Below are 23,983 nucleotides of genomic sequence, written 5' to 3'. Positions count from 1 at the left end.
CGGATTGATTGATTTGGTTGAAACTTGATATACTGAAAGCATATAAATAATAAAACAAGACACTTCTGATACAGAACAAGTTCTACATTACTTGAAAAAATAATATATTTATACTGCAATTAGATCATGGGGCCAATGTATGAACTCAGATCCATAGTAAAGGGTTAGCTTATTCCAAACAGTTCAGTACCATTTGCTCCCATTTGCTTTACAACAGAACTTTGGTGGGCTTATTAGCAGACATGGGCTTATTTGCTGGTAAATACAGTAATTTACGGCAGGGGACATGTGTTGCATGCAACACTAACTGTAAGCTTGTTATATAGGGAAATCACATCCACTTTCTGCACAACCCTGGAAAATCTTTCAGAATAATCGCTGTTTAGATAAATCACATTGGCATAATTTATAAATTCATTTACATTAACATAATATCCATATATTGTTTGCAAAATTAAGTGCACATAAGTATCAAATATGGGCAAATGGCAAATAGTAAATCTGATAATTAATATCAGTTTTAAAAAGTTGACAAGCAAAACAAAAGAACAATTCAAGTTACTGATTGTTTATGATGATGTATGATTTCAGGCAACAACAAGCCCTTTGTGCCTGATTGTCCTCGACGTTATCAACAGCATCTACCACCAAGACAGCGCTAACTATTTTATCCTTGAACCACAGCACACACTCTCGCAGTTTGCTGAGAAAATCCATTTAAAACCAGTAGATGTCCAGGTAAAGCTTAAGTGTAAATAACAGTTTTCAGTGTTAGACACTACACTTGTAATCACAATGTCCCTCATACAGAAAAACAAAATAAAAGTATGACGATCCAGTAATGGTGTTATATAAAAATATATTGCTTTTATGTATCAACATACATATTTCTCATTTCTGTTATGGTACTTTGAAAATGGTTTTGTATTACTGGTATACATGCAATAATTTGGTTTTGTTTATTTACAGGAAAAATTCTTTGAATTGCTAGAGTTTGTGGTTTTTGATCTCAACTTTGTACCCTGCAAGGAGCTGATATCTGGCAGTATCCTCATCAAAGGCAATCAGTGAGTGCTGAAACTTTTGTGACTTCAATTACCATTATTTTGAATTTGTCTGATACAGAAACTTGATCAAAATTGTCCCTTTTAAGAGACAGATAATGAAAAGTATCATTTTGTGATTGTAGTTCCATACGATGCAGTATCCTGTGTATGAAGACATTACAGCGTGTACTACAACACCATGCTGTTTATCGTGAGGTTTTCCGAGAGGTGGGCATGTTAGAGGTCATGGTTACCTGTTTACATAGGTATGCAGCCCTGCTAAAGGATCCAGAGGATGAAAAAGGTAAGATCCTCTACAAGTTACACTACTACCTGTCTACATAGGTATGCAGCCCTGCTCAAGGTTCTAGAGGATGAAAAGGGTAGCATACTCCAAAAAGTCCACTGCAAGTCCTTTACAAGAAGGGTCCAGATACTGATATAAGGTACTTGCTCTACAGAAAATTTTGATTGTTTGGAGATTTTCTGTCTACAACAGGTATATGACAAATCAGTCCTCATTATTCAGGTGCTGACAAGTTAATTATATTCAATAAATTTTGGACTGATGATGATATTTTATTTCAGAATTTTTTGTTGTGATCTTATCAACAAAGGGAATAGGGCAACAGGTAAAACCCATGAAAGTCCTCTCTTAGAATGATATCCCTGATAAGGATATGAGTTAGAAACTTATCAGATCTGTTTGGATATGAAACCTCTTTGTATCTGATATAGTATGAGCTTTGTATTGTTTTGTACTTCATTTCTCTCAAAATACAGCTTAAAACTGTCTTGACTTCACCTAATGAATTTTTAATGTGTACATTCAAGCCTGAAGATACATTGATTAATTTGATGTGGTTGTATTCTTTCTTAGTGAATGAGAAGATGGATCCTGAGCAACAACAACTGGGCTTCCTCGTCATGGACTGCCTCACTATCCTGCTTAGTGCCAACAACAATAATGCTGGTATGTTTGTCATCATTATCATTTCAGTAAAAATATAGGCTAAGATGTTAAAAGCTATCACTGTAACACAGGTTCTTCTTTCTTGAACCTTCATTTGTATTGCCAGTACGGTATTGTGTTTATTTAATTCATTCTAAAACTTTCATTTGTAATGCCAAAAGAGTATTCCAGATTCAAAAATCTCATACTCTGTATGATCTGAGCAAAGGAGTTGTGCAAGTAATTGATACTAAATCTGTAATACATTCATGCATTGGTTTTATTTCAATATCTAAGAGCTGAGGACAATTTCCCAGCACTACAGTAACTAGATCATATAATGTTACTAATGTTATATCTTGAGAACCTCTCAACAGATTTGGTTCATATTTACCCCCATAGTACTCATATCTTACAGACATTTTCTAGTTATTTTTTAAAAAACGTTTTGTACCACAATGGGATTTTCTTTGTCAATATGGTTTTTAAAATTGGAATAATCATTGAACCATGCTTATCTTGTGTAAGATGTTTTAAGGTAGCTGTGTTTAATCACCATTATAGATGAAAGAAATATGCACTTCAGACCTTGATTAATTGAATCCTTGGAGCAGTCATAATATCTGTCTTTATGGTCATACTGTTTTATAGCGGTGTTCAGGGAATGTGGAGGAGCAAGATGTGCACATAACATGGTCACCTTTCCTCAATGTCGCCATCAAGTCCTTGGCATCATACAACAACTGGTGCTGTCCCCTGGTGGTGATGATGACATGGGCACACTACTCTGTCTGATGCACACAGCACCAGTCTTAGCCCTAGAACTCAAAACACACATTTTGAAAGTAAGTTGAGGTGAAATATGCACAGATAAATGTTCTTATTATAACAGTATTGCAGAGAAGATAATTAAGACGTGACGTAAAAATGTTTTTCGCTGGTTGCAATTTTGAAAGTATCCTAAATGTCATGTTATTGAATAAATTCCTGAAATATGATAATTTTCTTAAGAGTATTCCTGAAAAGCAATATTTAAGTAAAGAAAAACAACCGTTATTCACTGTTTTTGTTAGAAGAAAATTTTGAATTAAACTTTTACCATTTGCAGTCCTTGCTACATGTATTGAGAGAAAGTCACCGTACAAGGACAGTGTTTAGGAAGGTGGGAGGATTTGTCTATGTAATGTCAGTGTTGGTTTCTATGGAGGGATGTCTAGCAGACCCACCCAAAATGCCCTGGAGTACAGGTTTGTATATATGTTGGACAATATTAAAAATAAGTTTCCTTATTATTTTCCTTTGTTAAAGGGTTAAAGCTTTCTTTAATACAGAAATTCTTTTCTCAACATCAATTATCTAACTGTTTATCCACAGTGTCCCGCCATGAAGTTCTGGGCATGTTACGAACTGTTTTCAGCACCCTCACAGTTGCCATGAGATATGAACCTGCAAATGCAAAGTTCTTTGATACAGAGGTAAGCTGCCATTGAAATTTTATCACAATCTTTTGCATCCAGTTTATCATGAAATATGGAGCATGCCAGGTAGTAGTTGCTTTTTTTTAAACAGTGATAGTTTGAACTAGTATGTTGTTTATCCTAAATTGGCTTTCTGCAGGAAAGTGGTGTATATCATGAAATGAGACATTGATACTGTTCTTTGTGTTTGACTATAATATGATTTCTTGTTTAGGTGCGCTATGACAGCCTGACAGAAGCAGTACGTTTACTGGGATGTTTTTCTGGGACCATTGACATCCAGACAGCCATGGACTTTATCATAGAAGATGAAGAAACAATTACTGCAGTTTTTGAGGAGTTCTTTGTTCACACAAAAGAGAACAGGTAAAGCCATCTTTCTTCCGCATATGACTGTCGGACTCCCTTGATTTTGAACCAGGAACATTTCCCAAAATTACTTAGAAATTTTCTTGCTTTGTAAGTTCCAGATATTTGATAAAGTGATTCATTTAGACAAAATCTGTATTTCTAGTATTTGATTAGGAAATAAACAAATGAATGTTTTCCTTTCAGACTGGAGACAGAGGTTCCTATTACATTACTGTCGGCCTGCATCATGCTGAAATATCTCTACAACATGGCACTGGATATATTTGATAAGTATGTACACAACTTTGACAAAAAGTATGTTATAAATACAAAGTACTCAGTCAAATTCATTTTAATAAGCAATGATTTGTAAACAAAGTTGATTTCTTTTTGAAATAAAAAGAGAACGAGAACTTGTTTATCCTGCATTAGTGAAATTTCAATTTAAATGCATTTTGATCAAATTCAAATTTTTGTTGTGGAATTTTGCTGGTAAACTAAGTGTAATAGAGAGTTACTGAATAATAGGCACCTCATTGGGAAATATTTAGTGAAAAGCTGTGTGAAAATACTAGGAAGAAAAATCTAACTGTTTAACACTTTATTTACTCTGGGTACAGGCCTGGTGTTGGGGGAAGTCAAACACAGGCCTCTGACTCTCCAGCTTTGAAACGCTACACCATGCTACAGTCTTCCCGAGATGATAGCGTACCGACATCACCGAAACCCAAGCGGGCATCCACAGGAAGCATCACCATCTCCCCTACCACCAACCAAGAACAAGTGATTGTACACCCTGGGGCTGTACTCTCCATTTTTCACCTCCTCCCAGCCATAGAGCTGGAGACTAACTCCAGGGTTAGTATCTAATTTTTACCTATGCCCACACTGGCTTAGAATGGGAATTCAAAGGTATCCAAATGTTAATCTGACATTTGTAACCTCATCGGGTAAATTTGATTTACAGATGATCTTGTCTAAGAGTGCCGTGATGTGGGAAATCACTGTATTGTAGTGTCTTTGTAGTTGAAAATAATAATGAGAACTACAGTTCACTAAATTTCCAACCTTTTGTGAGGGAAAATTTATGTAAAAGCTGTGAAATAACAGTTCATTAAACAATGTAGCAGTTAATTAAACAATACAACAGTTAGTAAATATGTAAGTAATCTGAATCCCTTTGATTTCCTGTATTTTGTTTCTAACAGCTGACTTTATCCCTGAAGCTGTATACTGCTAAACTGCTGCGAGCCCTCTTACACACCGAGCGTAATCAACAGATCATGTGTGAGAACGGCTTCCCACATGAGCTGCTTAGTCATGGTTATGTGGCTCTAGCAGATGAGCTGCACCCCTTGCACTCCATCCTGAGGGCCATGTTTGAAAGGCTGGCTGCTCAATCACTTACACCTAGAGATCTGAGGTAAACCAATGCTTAGCTTGACTTTTCATATTGCAGTAAAGTGTTGTAAATGCTTTTGGTACAGATATACTGATGGTTCACATTTATCACGATAGGTAGGGTTATTAATATTTTCTTGCATTGTGTTAAACCCCGTTTTTTTGGTTTAAGGAAAAAGTAATTACTTCTGTGAATAAGATAAGACTTGAATAAGAGAAATTTCTCTCTCTAATAAAAAAAAAAACAACAGTGGAATATAAGTTGTTGGTATATTCAAGGACTCTAATAACATGGTCTGTTTACAGGGATTTTTCCCGGTTAGGGTCCCCATTGAACTGCCAGCCAGTGGATGAGATGTTTGATGGCCCCACTCACAAGACCTGGAACCACAACTGGCCTCTAAGTCGTGCGCCAAGTATAGAAGAGCGACGCACACCTGTGGAAGTAGTCAAACACCTCCAGACAGCAGGAGGTGTTGTACCACTCACGAGGGTCAAATGTCTGGTTTCTATGACAACCCCAAAAGACGCTAGAATGCATGGGTTGGCAGTGACACCAGCCTTTGTGGAATTTGACATGAGTGCTGAGGGCTTTGGGTGTTTATACCTGCCAAGTATTGCACCTCAGGGCCCTCCCACCCCCTCTGTGGTATCAGGAGTGGTGGGTGGATCAGACCCCATAGTGATAGGGGGAGTAGGGACAGGAGAGAGGGTTTTCCCTCCTCAATCAGGCATGACATTCTCTACATGGTTCTGTGTGGATAAATTTTCAAGCACAAGTGACCCACACCCGGTACGCCTGCTGACCATTGTACGGAATCTCCAGGGGAGGGAGGAGAATCTCGTTTGTCTGAGTGTCATGTTAACCTCGAGAGAGCGTTCTCTTATTGTATCAACACAAGAATCAACATTACCAAACACAGGTATAATCATCTCTCTTCATACAAAAACTTGAATTTTACCAAGTAGTACCAAAAATATTAAACTAGAGCCTGTTAAGTTTTAAATGGTGTATTCTTTTTTCTGTCTATTTCAATGATATCTTTAGCGTTGTGAATTTGTGGTCAATTAACATAACAGAACATTAACTTGTTTTATCAATAATCACATTGTTGAGACAGTTTGATGGTAACAAATGCTGATTGATGTCTTTGTTTCACTAACCTTCGTGGGGTGGTTTTTTGGTCATTATACACACAGGGTCTGTAATCTGTAATCTTTTCCATTAAAGCACCATTTATTCTAAAGCTCTGTGCAGATTTGATCTTAATAAACATCAGTGGGGAAGGCAATCATTTCTAATGAAGTTGATGCAACCTCTTTAAAATGCTACTGTTCCTTAATGCTTTAGTGGATTTTTAACCAAGCAAAGCACAAAAGCAAAAATGTAGGTAAAATTTAACTTTAAAACACTACTTCTCTGGATGTTAAAATGTCAGATGACTGTTAGGGTTTAAAGGACTCCTGTATTGAATATATTACATAAAGGTAATTTGCTTCTCATACACATCCATCCAGAGCTAAGGGTCCCAGGATCAAGTCCTGGTCTGTCATTACATTTGCATTTTTATGTGTTTGTATCAGCGTAGTCATTATTCAAGATAGATTTGATATGTATTGAAATGATGGCTGATGTTCATATCTTGATTTTTTTAGTAACTGGGGTTGAAAACGAGCCAGAGCCAGTTTTAAATGACAACACGGTGCGGTTTTGGTATCCAGAGTTAACACAGGAAGGGCAGTGGCACCACCTTGTGTTGATATTTCACAGAGCTGGGATTATGAAAAACAGCAGTGTCAGCCTGTTTGTCGATGGGGACCATGTCAACACCCAAAAAGTAGGTTGAAATCATGGACTTGAAGATATATGTATTAACGGTAAAACTACTGAATTGTATGACAAATGCTATATACCACATGAAACACTCTTTTTTTGATATTTATCTTTTTTACAGCTAATTCAGTATCATGAATCCAGAATAAAGAAAATCAGAAGGAAAAAAAATCAAATAAAAAACTCAAATTTACATGCAAACGCTGACTACGAAAACTGTTTTCATTCACAAAAACCTGTTTCAATGACATTACCAAGGATAATTTCATTTTATACATAAATAGATTTCTAAACCATTTTGGAATTCAAAAAATCTTTTGGAATTTTACTTGGAAACAAATGTCAAGTTCTAATGTCCACAAAACATAATACAAAGATACTTTTAAGAGAAGTCTACATTTTCAATTTAGAAACATGTATTTTAGTATATTATTATGTTTTTGACAGCTTCACTACATCTCTCCCAATCTGGGAGGAGGCGGTACCGCTAGCCCCACTGCCTTCACATCTGTGTTCGCCTACATTGGCAGTCCACCCCAATTACGTAGAAATTCCCGCCTAACCTGGAGACAGGGCCCTTGTCATCTTTTGGAGGACATTGTCACTCATGCTGTTGTTGCCAACATTTACAACCTGGGGCCCACATACCTAGGCAGTTTCCAATCACCTGTTCTTGGTATGTTAAGAAGTGTTTTATTTTTAGTTCTGCATCAAAGTGCAAGTGTTTTTTAGTAATCAGATTGCTCATCTGTCTGTCTGCATTTTCATTTCCAAACATCTTTTCAGAATTCAGAATACCAATATTTGAGATATTCTACATGTTAAAACACATGTGATATGTAGATATGTGATAGGTTCATTTTTGTGTAAATGCAACAGTCTCAAAGTCACTGTATAAAATGTCAAGGTCATATTTGTACTTTCTCTTTATCATAACATCCAGACAATACTGAAGCATTATTGTTAGAGGCATTGCACTCTGACAAGTCATGTTTCTGGTTTTTATTAGATTCAGATTTCAATCTAAATACTATACTTCTGTGTGATGTTGATGTGATCACTGGGATGATTTCATGATGATAAATGTTGAAGACACATCCAATACACCTGTATATGCCTTTATTCTTACTTATTTTGAAAGGTAATCTCAATTTTTGTTTGTTTGGGGTTTTTTGCAGAAGACATTGACACAGTAATTGCCCTGATTGCAGAGGAGAAGGTTGTATTTGGTGTCCATGCACATGCAGTACTCCAGATGACTATTGCCAAAATCAGAAAAGTTTACAACAAAGTGGATAGCAAGTCAATTGCCAAACAGCTGGCAATGTCAACCCATGATAATGCCACACCCATCCGTCTTCTCCACAACTCTGCTGCTCACCTCAGTGGCCTGGCCCGGAGTCTGGGGGCCATTCTCATTGGCTATCTGGGTAAGGCCGCCCGGTCATGCATTCATATAGGGGATGTATATCTTATATAATTGACTGAACCATCAATTAATAGTTTACCTTGTTACATTACACGACAGCTGTAGAAATCAAGAGTACATGTCACTTACAAGTTTTAGCTACTGTTAGTGTCCCTTTAGCCTAGTTGCAGTTTGTCGACCTTGAGAGCAAGATGTTGTTAGTTGATGAAGTTATGTGTTCTGTTGATATGTTATTTGTTTTTCAACTGTTTATGCAGCATTTACATTGCGACTTCCTATTGAGATGCTTGTATATTATACATATTAGGTTATTTATTAAATAACATTTCTTGATTCTGTAGGAGTAAGAACCTTCTGTCCAAGACCTGTCGCTAAGATGCTAGAAAATGTAGGAGGTGCTTCTGCTTTGCTGGGACTGCTAGCCATGGCAACCGATGTGGAAGGGCTTTACGCAGCAGTCAAAGCTCTTGTCTGTGTTGTCAAAAGCAATAAGACTGTTCTCAAGGATATGGAAAGGATACAAGGTTATCAGGTAGGACCTAGAATGTAAAGCTACTAGAAAATAGATAGGATTTCTCAATGTAATGAACAGCATACTGGTAGAAGAGGTCTGATATTCTGTTAGTATGAAGTTGAGAGATTAATTATGTCAGTCTACATTGAGGCAAAAAATTAAACAGATTTAAATCAATGAAATAGATAATTGAAATTTGGTTTATTTCCTTGTCATAGACTCTGGCCATGCTGTACAAGAAAAAGCAACACCTCCTGAACAGCCACATCCTTCACTTGACTTTCTCCCTGATTGGCACAGTGGACAGCGGCAAGGAAAGCTCTGTCATACCAAACAGGAAAGCCTTTGAGGACCTCCTTTGTGATTTGGAGGTATGACCACATCATAGGGCAGACTCTCATGGACAGAATTGAAATTAATATTTTAGTGTTACATATGTACATTTTGAAATTACTGTAGACACTAGGACTTAAAGGGGAAAAGATCTTAAAACTACTATGTTGAACTAGTGCAAATTATTCTGTTGTTTTAAGGCACTTTTGAATTCCTTTAATTATTAGAGAACTGTAATCAGGTCAGACTTTAAAATTTAGGTAATGAGAAGTATATTTCATCACTTAAAATGAAATTTCTAAAAAAAACTTTAATAAGTTTACAAAATATTCATGATGCAATCGCTCTTCAGTAAATAGACTAGAATCCAGTCAAACCTAACTCTAATGTTTTTCTTGTTTTTTTATGTCATAAGTGTGATGTAAATCATTTTCAGTATCAAACCTACACCTCTATATTAGGAGATTTAAAGATATGGTTTGTCATTATTGTAGGTGTGGCATGAAGCTCCGTATGATCTTCAGCGTTCACTATATGAACATTTCTATGAGCTGCTGACAGAATCAAGGTATGTTATGGATTTTTTTATAGACATTAAATGCTTTAATATCAGTACAACTTTTATTTATAAGCCAGTGCATGTTATACAGCTATTGCATTTTTCTTTATTTTTTTAATTTCATTTTGCTGATAAAGGTGCATTTTACCTTGAAGAATGATGCTACCTTAAGAATCCTAGAATGATTTTTTGCTTTTTATATTTCATTTTGATGTTGGCATGAGTTTTTGGATGTTATTTTATAAGCAATAGACACACTGTGCGATGCCAAAATGTGGTTCAGTACAATTTTTCTACTATATGGCTTGTTCCTTTTAAGCTGAGCACTGATTTTCCCGACAGTACATTGACATGGACATGCCAAAACTAAGTCTTCAAATTTGATTAAATGCAGAAATTTGTTCCAAAATTGTTTTTTTTTAATATTTGGTTTAGATTTTCAATAAAAACATCTATTTCCTATTTGATTCCTCCTTGAAGGCACAAAGTCTCACAGAATTTTACAAATAAAAGAACCTTAATCTCGTACAAAAGAGAAAACAGTGTGTATATCATTTTGATTCTTACAGCATGTTAGGGTCAGTCCTTACTTGGCAGGAACTTAAAAATTTAATGTGGTACACATTTGTTAAGTCAAAGCTTGACATGAGGACACTGTGGTAGTAGGCTTTGTTATAACTATTAGTGCCTGTTTTTCCAGAGTTGAGAAAGTATATGGCAAATAGCAAAAAAGTTTATATTTTGTGAATCACTGGGAGACAGCTATGCCGTAAACTATAAGCTCAAATTATTATCATTTTTACTCGCTAAAAATCAATAATAAAAATCATAAGATCACAAAAAATCCTATTGCCACTGTGTAAAGAAATTCAACGATTAAGTCTGTGAAATTTACCTACAGTATATAATGGTGTTCTCGTTTTAGCCGCTTGATTCATCCAAAGAGGTGGGTAGTAGATGAGTGTAGTGATTTCCTGTTAGTGCTGATCATTCCCATTGTAGTTGACCAGTTTTATCTGATGCACTTCTTGACAATTAGTTCAACAGAAAATCAGATTAGTTAAAGTCAAACTGTCTCATGGAAATCAATTTGGAATCATTAAACAATGAAAAAAAATTACCAATACTGAACTAATGCTGGAAAAGATCATATTATCTTAAAATACAAATATATTTTATTTCTGACTCAAAGTCAGGGTGGGCTTAATATCAGAAAATGAGATGAAGTCTGCTGATAGCAATACCGAAGAGTACCTAATAGAAATTAATTAATTATTACTGAAATATTACAGTATATTTTGACATTTGATATCTGTGTTGTCTTTTGAAATGAAGACCCTATGGCTAAGTTAATATCAAGTAGTGCTACAGATATAACAAGTCCAGGGTAAGAAGAATCTGTATTAATTACTGTGTGTATAATCTATATCCATCCATATTTATGGCTGACGGGATGTGAATAGGTAACAAATCAAAATATCATTCTTGGAAATGTATGATGTATTGGGAATTTTCCTGAATTTAATAGCAACATTATAACCAACCTATATAATTGAAAACCTTCTTTAAAAAATCATTAAAAGGCCTTACTGAAACTAAAAATCATTTTATTAGCTCAGTGAGCTTATGCCATGTCACGGGATCCATTTTCCATCTGTCATTTGTTAAAACATTTAAACAACTTCTTCACATGAACTGAAAAGCCCAGGTCCATAGAGCCTCTTGTTATAAAACAGCTTACAAGAACTTATAACCTATGCTACACTCATTTCACATCAGATTTTAAATCCTAATTTAATTTTTAAATCCAGACTATAATGATTGGAATGGAATATTACGTTGGGATAAATTAGATATATTTGTTAAATAGTAATACATATTGTCTGTCTGTTTACTGGAATCCTTAGCTTTTATCATTTAGACTGTTTGATAGATTTATCCAAACACAGTTCACTAGCGACTCATAAGTAATACACTGCACACATCTTGCTTTATTTTCTCTGCACATATTTCACATTTATCTTTGTATTTCATTTCCTGCTTTACTTTCATTACATTGTTAATGTATCATTAGGATAAAGTTAAAATTGAACAAAGTTGTGTTATGAATTAGACACTGAAACAGTCATCAATGAATCTTAATATCACCACATTAAAAGTGTGTTATATAGTCATCTCTGACTCTGCATTTTCTTTGGATTCTTGTATGCAATACTGATTAGACCGATAACAGCAATAAAGTATTACGGTTCATGATTCTGTCTGAGTGAGAGGACGATCACTACAGGTGTAATACAAATGACATGCCCACCACCGCCTTTGAGTGTATTTCAGGTGACACACAAACTTCCTTGTCAAAATGTATTCAAGTGACATATCCATCACTTTGTTGAAGAGGATTATTTGCTGATAAAGTGTGCAAAGTATATAATTATACCATTTAGTCTTGGCTGAATCTGTCCTCATGGACAAAGCCAGGTGATTGACATTGGTCCTAGCTCAGCTTCTTTGGCTAAGAAGAGGTTATGTACTCCAGCAGGCAACCTTATTTTCTGCAAACTTGGAAAACGATTTTGCTTCTACTTTTGTATTCTGTTGTGTAAACTAAACTATAATTTCACAATCTCTACACACACATCTTTGACATTACACCAGGGCTGTTCCTTTGGGTAATATATTTTTGTAATTATTAAAAATGGTATGCAGTCTCCATTTTCTTTGAGGACATCTTGTAAATATTTTCACAAACCATCAATAAAGATTTTGTATGTGAACATAGAATTAATAGTCACCTGACCTGTTTACCAGTAATAGTCTATGATCCTGCCATATTTGTATACTAAACATAAACAAATAGATCTCAAAGGGAGGTTTGAATAAGGCTGATCGCAAAAAGGATTTTATGATACATAAATGTCCATGCAACTGCCTTAATTACAAACCTTTGTCCAGTTATTGTGCGGAAGTTTGTTACTGTTGAGCATGTTCCCACTGATGATAATGCCTTTGTTTACTAGGTGGACGGTGCACAGGTAAGATTATGTTGGTGTTTACACTTGGGTGTTGTGCATGGCTAGTCATGGTTTGCAGCAGCTTGTTTGGTTTGATGCCTCTACTGAAATAATTGTGTAAAGGCCATTAGTGAACATGTGAACATTTTATGAAGTGCTCTAAATATCTATAATTTATTTCATGCTGTTTAAACAATAAGGCTGAATTTGTTTAAAAGATGTCAAATATGTTTCATTTCAGTGCTTCGTTCTGAATAATTTATCGGCAGAATAGCAGATTTTAGTTTATTTTGCTAAGAACTGCATTAAACTATTATCATTGTTAATGATTTGGATCATCATCACAATTTTATACAACATATTCACAATTTACAAAATTGATTTTCTTTCCTCTAAAATCTTAATGCCTTCACTCCTTTTAGTCACGCAGAAAAACACTTTGCTTATTTATCCCGAATCTTTATTTAGTTATAAAGATAGTAAGATACATCATATTCATTGTATTTCACTCTTATTTTCAACTAGACAGGAATTCCCCAAGAAGTAGATTTCTCTAAAGAAATTTTCTAGATATAGTATGATAGTTGATAGTTTCAATTTATTCCAAGATATGAAAGTGTAACGTTGATGATTATGTAGTTTAGAAGCATGTTAATTAGACCATTTTATTAAAAGATATTTTCTACAGTTTCCTTTCTAAATGTTTTACTGGAATTTCAGCCGTTCTGATTTTGTTATATGATAATCATGAACATATTACAGTATGGTTTAGATACATAATCCAATTAATAAAACTTTGAGTACATACAGGTGTTTTAGTGGCAAGGTTACTTGATATATCTCTATTATATAATCCAATTAAAATCATGGGCACTGAATGAATTTCCTGTGTTGATTATTTGTAAGTCATCTACAGGACTTCAAAATAGCATTGTTTATTGTAAGTAGTAGAAAAGAGACATAATAAGTAGTTTTCATATCATTTAGCAGATAATCTTATGTCATTGTCAAAAGTCTTGAGGTCATCCAAAATAACCAGAATGTAGTAGGCAATAGGTAGCTGGACAAACTGCTCTTTATGTGTTAGTTGTGTTGGAACCTGTTCATAGAATCATTTTGGAACAATTTATATTTGGAAACAATGCTTCTATTGTAGTGTGCTTTCATGTAGGTCAGAGGTCATGAAATGTAAAATCAGCAGAGATGTTTGTAAAAAATTTATAAGCCCCCTGTCATCATATGATGGGCAATTCTATCACCCAACATCTGTGGTCCATGGTCCATTGTCCATCATCTTTCAGGAAAACAAAATGACTAACAGTCAGCCATCTTGGATTTTGACAATGAAAGTTTGTTATCACTGTTTCTTGAGAAGTTCTGGATGGATCTTCTCTAACTCCATATGTAGGCCCCCTTGGTCCCTCTTTGTTCTCTTTTGATTTTGGATCTGATCAAAAAACAATTGACTGGCAGATGGCCATTTTTGATTTTGAAAATGAAAGTTTGTTATCACTTTTTCTTCAGAAATGCTTGATAGGTCTTTCTCAAATTTAAAATGTAGGTTCCTTTGTCTCCAAGTTGTGCCTTTTTGATTTTAAGACTGATCAGAAAAACAAAATAGCTGATAGGCGACCATCTTAGATTATACAATTATAAATTAGTACGTTTTCATAGAGATATTTTCATATAATTGAGAGCAAGAATAAAGGAAGAAATAAGAAATAACGGAAAAGATCCAACTTTTGAAGAACCGATAAGGCCAAATAATGGTGGGAAACAAGATCTCGCTGGGATCTCTAGTTTGCAATTCCAGGTTGCAACAAATGATGCAAATTAACTTTGCACAATTTCAATTGCTTAGACAAAAATCAATATTCTTATAAAACATATTGCATATAGCAGAAATATCTGCCCTTTCAGAACCAGAACTGCAAATCTATAGTTTTGTTGATCATTTGGTTTGATTACATTTTAATTTTCATTGTAGTGACCAGGTGAGCAACTTCCAGTTGATGAGGGACATTGGTTTGACATCAAGGTTACTACACATCCTCAAGGATACAAAACTCTCTGAGGCTACCATTGACACTATCACCAATGTTGTGTACGTCCTATTACAGGGTCCTCCAGACCAACACAGCCTACTAAGGTAACTCTTTATGACTTTATCAGGGATGTCTGATCAATATGTCAGATATGTCTGATCAATATGTCAGATTTGTCTGATCAATATATCAGATATGTCGACTTAATCGAATAAAGGTCTTCACTACTTCATCAGAAATGTCTTAAGACTTAAATCTTAAAGATACTTACCCAGTAATCAACCCATGTATGGTAATAAACTCACTCATATCTAGTGCTGTTTTGTAGAATTACAAGCAAACATTGAATCAGAATATATATGGGTTTATTGAAGGCTACAGATGTTGATAGATATGCCTAATTATACCCCCAACCCACAGCCCCGAACCCTCAGCCCCCATCAGCCCCCAACCCCAGCCCCCAACCCTCAGCCCCCAACCCTCAGCCCCCTTCCCTCAGCCCCCAGCCCTCAGCCCCCAACCCCCAGCCCCCTCTCTTGCTATGAAGGTATTAAACATGGATTGCTCTGCCTACCTTATATAAGTTATAATGTAGTGTTGTGCTATCTAACAGTATTATAATTACATTCCACAGGCTTGGTCAGTTTATTGTGTCCACATTACCTCAGATGTCTGCAACAGAGAAAAACATTGTGCTGAATGGGGTCAACCAGTCCAAGGGTTCTCCAGCCACGCAGGGAGATAACTCTGCAGGTACAAATACAGCCGGGTCAAGTCTGTCAAAGTGACTGCCAAAGAGAGTAGTAGAATCATGTTGTCAGTTTAGGGCAAAAATTATACAATGTCTACTACCCAAAGTTTTAGCCCAAATATATAATATCATACTGATATCTGATCTCCAGTAAATCGATTAAAACGTACAGATCTTCCCTTAATTAATGATACAGGAAAGAAAGGGTCAAAGTTGAATTGATTAATGTAAGTTATAGCAGATGAAGATGATAAGGACAGATCATTGTCTATACAGAAACCTCTTTATCAGAGTAAGTAGGCAGGTGTTTGTCTATGTCTATGTTTCCTCTACAAGAACTCGGTCTTTACTCGCTTTATCAAAATATGAAGTAAAAATAAAACATTTGGATGATCTATTTCAGGGGGAGATGGAGAGAAGACGTCAGTGTATACCATCAAATTGAGGAATACCTGTCTGGAGATAATCCTGCGACTGTTACAGGACAATACATCTACTGCCCTTTCACAGTCAGTATCCCATCTAAGTAGACACAACACTTACAGCAATGTGTTATTGCAAGATCAGGTTCAGTTTAACAGTTCTAGTGCTTGATAATGTATAGAGGTAATTTTGCCAAAGCAGAATATTTTTGTTAAATTCAAATATTCTTGTCTCTTCATATGTCATCCATCTTACATGCTGTAATATGCTTACTCAGCTTCAGACTTTACAATTTTTTGCCTGCTGCCAGGAACTGTCTGAGAGTATACTAGTCTGTCCATCCATCACTCTTTGAGAGATTGTGTTTAGGTCTACTTCTCTGTATTTGCTTTAGGATGTGATTGATTTTGCTCAAAGGGGATCTTGATATATACTGACTTTTAGTGGTAAAATTACCATTTTCATTGCACCCTTACAGGACGTGTGATGAAATACAGAAAGTTCTTGGATTTGATTGGCTGCTGCTGTTTGTACAAGGCCACCTCCACCCATCAACTGTCATCATGTCACTCCGTATCCTCTTGGTGATGCTACAGAACCCTACCGCTGTACAGAAGTTCAGGGAAGGCAATCCTGGTGGGGGCTGGCTCCGGAACACCGAACCTGTCCTTAAACAACATGTAGGGGTCATGTTAGGTGAGAATGCTTGTTGCACTCAGCTTCACTGGCTTTAGTAAATTATTATACAAACATAATCAAATTTTAGCATTGTTGCAAATACAAAGTTTTAACAAAATCCAAATTAAGAAAAGATATTAGTAGTGAAAGTATAGGAAAATGAAAAAAAGAAAGGCCTGGACATTAATGGGATGACTTTATTTGGTTTCTGTTTATTGATTTCAATGACGATGCTGGAATTATTGTAATTTTTCAGGATTAAATATCGGCACAAACAGTAAAGGGGGACAGAAGCGAGAGCTGAATAAAGAGATCTGTCGTGTACCTGGCTTCACTGCCTTACAGTGGCTTCTCCCCAAACATAGTCACGTACCAGAAGTCTACTTCCTGTTGATGGCCCTGTTGCTAGGGCAGCTGGTCAACAAACTTCCTGCTGACTGTCAGGTGTGAAAAAATTCATTACCTCTGAATGTTGTATTGATTGATGTTTATATCTTCACTATAAATCATTTCCTAGTGTATGTTGTAATCATTTGAAAAGAAATAGAGATCATGTTGTGTTACTTTCGTAGAAATGCATATTGGATATCTATAACTTTCATGCGACGCCATAATATTATTTAATGCTACATACTAAACATCTGATAACTGCTATGGAACATATGATGTATTTTATACTAACATTGAAATTGAATCAAACAAAATTTTTACCATGCAGTTGATTTTTGTAAATCCGGTCATCATCAGTCAGTCGAATGTCCTGTTTTCCAGAAAATCTTATGATTACTTTTGTTTGTATATATTTTTTGTCTTCGTTTCAATTGAGAATATTCAGTGAGGTTTTTATATTTAATTGAACAGTTGAATCTTGATGCTGTGTGGACTGTGATATTTGGTGTACCAGCTAGCAAGCCAGTGTCTATAGTAACCAAGGAGAAACACACAGAACTGTGTCCTGATGCTGCACTTGTCATCATGTCCATGATCAGGTCCATGCTTAATTTGGTGAGTACATCATGAAGACAAGACATTTTTTGTTGTAGACTTACCTGAAAAGTTTTTACCTTAAAACATTTTTAAAATTACAGAATGTGGAGCTATTGAATAAGAGGAATACTGGTTGACATTGCATATCTATAATTTCCGTCTTTAAACAATGGAGAACTATCAAACCATTTGGCTACTTTTGGAAAAACATTTTTGCTTTTAACCTTTTCTACAATCATTGACCTCTAACCTACCTGATATTTGGGATGAGAGAAGCAGACATGTATGATTATATAAGAAGAAGATTCTGTGACTCTTCATCTTTGACCTCAAACTTAAGGATACAGAGTTTGAAAGGATGGATAGGGACAAAAGAACTCGGCAATCTTTACTGATTTTGTCCTTGATTTGGTAAAAAAAAAAAAGGATAATTGAGTACAAAGTACCCTTTGACCTTGCATTTAAACTTTAACCTTGCATTTACAGTATATAGAAGATGTGGATAGCTGGTAAAATTATACCTTGTGACCTTAAATTTAACCTTTGACCTTGACCTTATATTTTCAGGATACAGAAGTTGAGAAGGATAGCTGGGTACAAGAGTATCCTGTAACATTGATGCAGTTCCTGTTGTTCCTATACCACAACCAGCCTGAGTTCATTACACTTTCCACATCACCAGAACTAATTGGGAGTCTTGCTGCCACCCTTTTTCCCAGTGTGATTATAGAGTCTGATGGAGGAGACGTCACCACACCAACAGAGGAGTTTAAACCTTTCCCTGACTCAGAGTCATTTGTCAATATAAGCACACCTGAAAATTACAAACCTGGTAAGTGATTGAGGATGTCACCATACTACAGAAGAGTTCAAACGTTTCCCTGACTCGGAGTCATTTGTCAATTTAAGCACGACTAAAACTTACAAACCAGGTAAAAAAGTAATTGTTTTATGTAGAATACTTTATGTAATACTGAACAAAGATGACCATATCTAAAGAATTGATGATATTGTGATTACTTATAATTTGGTATTGTAGGCTTTCTGACTGGACATCCTGCCCGTAAGTTTGTGATAGACTTCTTGCGGACCATTGTGATAGACAGTTTCTCTCAACAGATGTCATACAAGTCCACCACAATACTGGACATTGTTCTTGATGTAAGTTAATTTGGATGGGTTTACTCCATGTATCTGTAGTGTTACATTGGAATTAACAATACATTTAGATATTTCAAACTGTAAACTTAAGCTTGAATTTACCTGTAAATTACTAAAGTTAGATCCATGCAAAAAGGATAGAAACTTGCCGGAGAAATTTTCTGTTACAAAGAAGGCATTCCAAATCTTGATCTTATTATTTGTAGTTAATCTGTCGAAAACCATCTCATAATTTGATGTTGTAATCCTTTTTCACAATAAAACAAAGAAAAAGGAAAGCACAGAGATCGTCCTTCTTTTATCACGTAACTGCCGTGTAATAACCTCATGTTCAGCTTTAACATAATATCATGCAAATGTTTCAAACAAAATTTTCAATCAACACCACAGGCATTCAATAAGATCACATGTGAATATAAACCTTGTTCCTTGATATACATTACATACAATGTACCAAGCATGTTAGTCCAATTGGATTCATAAACAAGTTTTTCAGCTACTTGATAAGGTGCTGAATAAATGATACAGATATACTGTATATTGTTAATATTTTCAGGCATCACCTGAAAATGCATCACGAGCACAGAGGAAGGAATACCAGACAGAAATTATGAAGACAGTGATGGATCATTTATTGGCAGCAGATGTGTTACTAGGAGACCAAGCAGCATTGCCTATTGGGAGTGGTGGTAGCTACACAAATATGGCTAACAATGTCTTCTACTTCGCCAGTCGACTTGTCGATAAACTCTGGCAAAGTAAGTCTATCTCTTGTGAAATAATTAAATTTTCGTACAATAACATTAAGGGATTTCTGATTTTTGCATATTTTTATTGATTTTGAATCCATCAATTGGGAATGCTGGTGCACTAAGGTAATAGCAGATATTTTCATCAAAGAATAATTTTTTTTTTCTCAAAAATCTGTTAAGATATGTTAATTGTTTATTAGGAATGTTTATGTCTAAAACGATGCAATAAACTAAATTTGATTGATAAAGTGTTAATATTTCTATAAGAAATTAATTTTTCAAATGATTGCATTATGTAGCAGGAGTATGTTGCAGCTCAATGATCAGATATGCTTTCACAAAACATAAGACAGATTTCATTTGATTATTTCTGGTTTGAACAGATGTGTTCACACGGGAGTCAAAAGAAGTATTTGAATTCATCAGTAAACTCATCCAGCAAGCTAAACGTAAAGGTATGTAAACATATTGTTATCCGTTTGTTAGATTATCACCATGTCAACAGTCAAGGTCATTTTGAAGTCGTGTCTCCACGGGAAAATTTCTCACTGAACATCATGTAGAAACTCTGCTACTTACTATCCAGAACAAAGTGGGTAAACAGCGTTATTTCCAAGGACGTCATCACAAGAATACATGATAGTCTATGGTCCCAGCTTCCTGAGAAATGCAAAACTGCCCTGATAAGGGATTGAACCTCATACATTGGGTCTCCTGTTGTCCACTAGTCTGATTCCCTGTCAGCTGAGTTATAGCTGTCCCTATAGTAATATGAACCCAAGTATATAGATTTAGCCAGGTTAGAAAGATTATTTATTTTGTCTACATATTAGTAGCTTTGTCAGAAAATATTCCTTGAAGGGCTGATATGGTCTATTTGCTTTAAATATAATTATTTTGAAATTACTCTGGTATACCAAAGTGTTTTGCAATTCTTTGATATTCCAAACTTGTTTTGTTATGTCTAAAACTATAGTCCTTGAAAAGTTAAAACAAGTTTTTAGCTAGTAGGCTTGTACCGGTAAATAAAAGAGTAATTGAGAAAGAAAGGATTAATTGACCATTGGTATTTTGCATATCTTTATCTGAGAAATATTGGAATAAATCATAAAGTTGGTTAAACAACATTTCAAATATCCATATGTTATATGTCTGGCTAAATTTGTAGATGAAAAATTATCTGAGATGCCTGTTGTAGTGGTATTGATGCTTGACAGTAGCCCACAAGCTACCGGTATATGGTGATTGACCTCTTGTTATGTATTTTATGTAAAATAGCAATACTCTTGACGTAGAATTTAGTAGAATTATCTTTCCAATGAAGCCTGTGATAATTATTTTCATTTCAGCCTCAGGAATCTCATTGGACCTGATATATCGGTCACTGAACAGGACTGTACTGTTCCAGCTGTCCAGGCCTATACAGTCGGTGGCTGTACAGACAACCGTTCTGGATGCCCTTCACAAACTGACCAGTAATCGTGGTCTGGTATTTGGACCAGCAAATTATGACCAAGAGTTTCTAGTGTGTCTGTGTTACTGTCTTCTTCAACTTACTGAGGATCCTAGTCAGAGGTACATACTGTTTGTCTCTGTATCAAGAATGTCATTATTTTCTACTTCTCAACATTTGTGACATAAACAGATTGTGGAGAGAAAACTTGAAACATTGTTATGCCAAGTGAAGTAGGATGTTAAGGGTATTACCTGTATATGTATGACTGTGTTATTCTAGCATCTAGCATTGACTGTCTTCTAGGAATAGGACCACATGTTGTCAGCCTTAGGTTAAACAAATACAACATTACTAGGAAATAAGACCTGTGATATCTGTGTAGTGTTGTCTAGATATAATTCCATTGTTAGATCTGACTGGTTTAATTACTAAATTGTATCTTGTCAGTCTTTTAAAACAATTTTTGAAGAGATATTCAAGTGACATAAAGGTTATTTAAGTAAGATGTGTATCCAGTACATATGAAATTGGATGGTTGCTGAAGAAAATACTGCTTGCTTATATGGTATAATTTGAAATAATCTTATATCTCAGTTGTCCCTGTTTGATAAGACTTGATTCCTAATGTAAGGTATTTTTCCAGTATAGCTGGAAATATTAATCTCTTGGCAGACCAGTTAACTTGAATTTTCACTCAGGATGAAATCCTCACTGATATCATTTAGGAGCACATATATAAAATGGTAAATTGTGTGTTCATTTGCTCCTTGATTGTACAAGTGACACCTGTTTCAGTGCTGCCAATCTACATGGGGGTAAAGCCATGCGTACAACCTGGCATGTTAACATGGAAGAGGGTGAAGAGTTCACCGATGAAGTGGCGGATCTAGCATACATGGAGCTCAGCTCTAGTGTCCTAGAAGGACACCACCTGGTGGCGAATGCGGCCAAACGTGTGTGGGAAGAATTGTACGCATGTAAAAAACCTGTAAGTAACAAAATATTTATTAGAGATGTTGGGTAAAAAATGAAGTCACAACGTGTTTAAGGGAAAGTACCTTCCTGTCAAATGACAAGTCCTTTGAAACATGAAAATGGTCTATGTAGGAGTGAGTTTATATCAGATTCTGGTCTAGTTCAAATCATTTATTAACCACTTTCTGTTCTTGATATATAATTTTTCGTCTGGTCTTACTATGTATGTTTTCCTTGTCTATGTGGATTAGGTTCTGGAAGAAGTGTTTAAAACTCAGCTGAACAACATAGATCCAGCTAGTTCAAAGATTACATCACCAGACCTAAGCTCTGTCAGGTAAGCAGATTGGCTACTATTGATAGCTGTTCTAGTTTGGTGGTGAAACCAACTGTTAACTTGAAAATTGATATTATTTGAATATCATTTGAAAATACAGTCATTCTTTGACAAAGTCTGATTTTGAAAATTGTCAAAATTTGAAAATAAACTGTTATTTTGATATTTCTTGCTTTCAGAGGATTGATACAAGAAAATTCCTCCAAGGTGTGGATTGCCTATGCTGACTCTGAGAGGAAGGGTAACATTTCCTACACAGAGAGACTTCCAGCTCAGATACAATCAGTAAGTCCTTGCCAAAATCAAGAATTTCCAGACACTTGATTTTTTTATGCCAAATTTTCTGGATAATTTTCATCTATATTTAAGAGAATACGGCTGGTAAACATCATCATTTATGACCTTTAACTGTCTGATGTTAAATATAGATGCATTTGAATTCTTATAACATCTCCTTTGCTCTGAAGGCTTTGCTTATACTACAATATCACACAACTGCCTATCTTTCAACTTTCTCTTAACTTCCAGCTTTTTTTTAAGATTTAAAAAAAAAAAGAATTGAAACCTACCATTTTTCTGGGTGATCTAATTCATACTGTATGAGTTTATTTGAAATCTTAATCAATATCATAGAATTGGAATATAATCAATCTTTATAAGAAAATGCACGGAATTTGTTAAGTTGCAAAGTAATAAAATAATATTTGATTGAAATGAATGCTGAAATTTGTAGCGAAGTTATGAAACTCCTGATGTTATTAATGTTACAGAAACTACAGAAGGTTGGGAGTGGCATGTTAAGACTTGCAACAAGAAAACCCAAGAAGGAACTGCCCCTAAAATCCTCTCCCTCGTCAAACGTCCACATGACAGTGAGTATCATCAAATTCCTAAAATTATTCTGCCATTACATTTGTATCCTTTTCAAAAGAGTTAATTTTATAAATCAAGTTGTATTTTTGACTTGACTATTGGATTAAGTATGTTGGTATGTTGTGTACGTCACAAACCTTCACTTTTTACCTCACAATTTGATACAAAAGTATCTGATGTCGACTGCTTCTCAATAATTTTCATAAGAGTTTTATTTACAATAATATCCAACAGTTTACATGTAGCCCTCTACTTGAATTCTTTTTTGTATCTTACCATTTCCATCATGTATTGACAATCGACAATCCTGTCTATAAATTTGGTTGTTAGTAGTAGTAGTAATTGTTGTGTTTTTAATTGTTGAAAAAACAGGAAGTAGAAGGTTTTAATATGTGATAAATCTGTAATGACTTTGTAAACTTGGCCTGTCAGGCTGGAAAAGTCTGTGTTAAAGGATAAAAGCATGAAGGAAAGCTCCGTTAAAAGCAGTGTTGTACAACTTATATTTTTTGTTTTATTTCTGCAGGACTACATTTCTTGGACACTTACACACATGGCTATAGTCAAGGACTTATCTCAGCTGCAGTTTCAGCAATATATTCATGTGAGTCTTTTTTCCTGATGATGGCCTAATGGT

General features: G+C 35.2%; 1 protein-coding gene across 1 annotated transcript in view; it reads left to right on the top strand.

Annotated features, from left to right (window-relative positions):
- LOC132551624 (WD repeat and FYVE domain-containing protein 3-like) overlaps positions 1-23,983 on the top strand; it is a 32,377-nt gene that overhangs the window by 5,754 nt on the left and 2,640 nt on the right. The window contains exons 8-42 of the mRNA XM_060215801.1: positions 592-738; positions 970-1,067; positions 1,190-1,350; positions 1,927-2,019; positions 2,650-2,843; positions 3,107-3,245; positions 3,373-3,473; positions 3,691-3,842; positions 4,032-4,118; positions 4,448-4,685; positions 5,036-5,250; positions 5,535-6,151; positions 6,885-7,066; positions 7,510-7,738; positions 8,241-8,492; positions 8,833-9,023; positions 9,224-9,376; positions 9,833-9,906; positions 10,823-10,843; positions 14,896-15,057; positions 15,588-15,706; positions 16,108-16,213; positions 16,606-16,823; positions 17,062-17,249; positions 17,667-17,810; positions 18,360-18,624; positions 18,832-18,953; positions 19,510-19,711; positions 20,089-20,160; positions 21,055-21,280; positions 21,957-22,149; positions 22,388-22,473; positions 22,653-22,758; positions 23,244-23,345; positions 23,873-23,950. Coding sequence (XP_060071784.1) covers positions 592-738; positions 970-1,067; positions 1,190-1,350; positions 1,927-2,019; positions 2,650-2,843; positions 3,107-3,245; positions 3,373-3,473; positions 3,691-3,842; positions 4,032-4,118; positions 4,448-4,685; positions 5,036-5,250; positions 5,535-6,151; positions 6,885-7,066; positions 7,510-7,738; positions 8,241-8,492; positions 8,833-9,023; positions 9,224-9,376; positions 9,833-9,906; positions 10,823-10,843; positions 14,896-15,057; positions 15,588-15,706; positions 16,108-16,213; positions 16,606-16,823; positions 17,062-17,249; positions 17,667-17,810; positions 18,360-18,624; positions 18,832-18,953; positions 19,510-19,711; positions 20,089-20,160; positions 21,055-21,280; positions 21,957-22,149; positions 22,388-22,473; positions 22,653-22,758; positions 23,244-23,345; positions 23,873-23,950 — 5,733 coding nt within the window. The remainder of the gene's footprint in view (positions 1-591; positions 739-969; positions 1,068-1,189; positions 1,351-1,926; positions 2,020-2,649; positions 2,844-3,106; positions 3,246-3,372; positions 3,474-3,690; positions 3,843-4,031; positions 4,119-4,447; positions 4,686-5,035; positions 5,251-5,534; positions 6,152-6,884; positions 7,067-7,509; positions 7,739-8,240; positions 8,493-8,832; positions 9,024-9,223; positions 9,377-9,832; positions 9,907-10,822; positions 10,844-14,895; positions 15,058-15,587; positions 15,707-16,107; positions 16,214-16,605; positions 16,824-17,061; positions 17,250-17,666; positions 17,811-18,359; positions 18,625-18,831; positions 18,954-19,509; positions 19,712-20,088; positions 20,161-21,054; positions 21,281-21,956; positions 22,150-22,387; positions 22,474-22,652; positions 22,759-23,243; positions 23,346-23,872; positions 23,951-23,983) is intronic.

The sequence above is a fragment of the Ylistrum balloti genome, unplaced genomic scaffold (genome assembly GCF_031769215.1).
Source record: "Ylistrum balloti isolate Yb309-2 unplaced genomic scaffold, AGI_CSIRO_Ybal_v1 Utg370208, whole genome shotgun sequence".
In the NCBI taxonomy this organism is placed as follows: domain Eukaryota; kingdom Metazoa; phylum Mollusca; class Bivalvia; order Pectinida; family Pectinidae; genus Ylistrum; species Ylistrum balloti.
The sequence above is the reverse complement of the archived record's forward strand: the minus strand, read 5'-3'. Positions and strand labels throughout refer to the sequence as shown.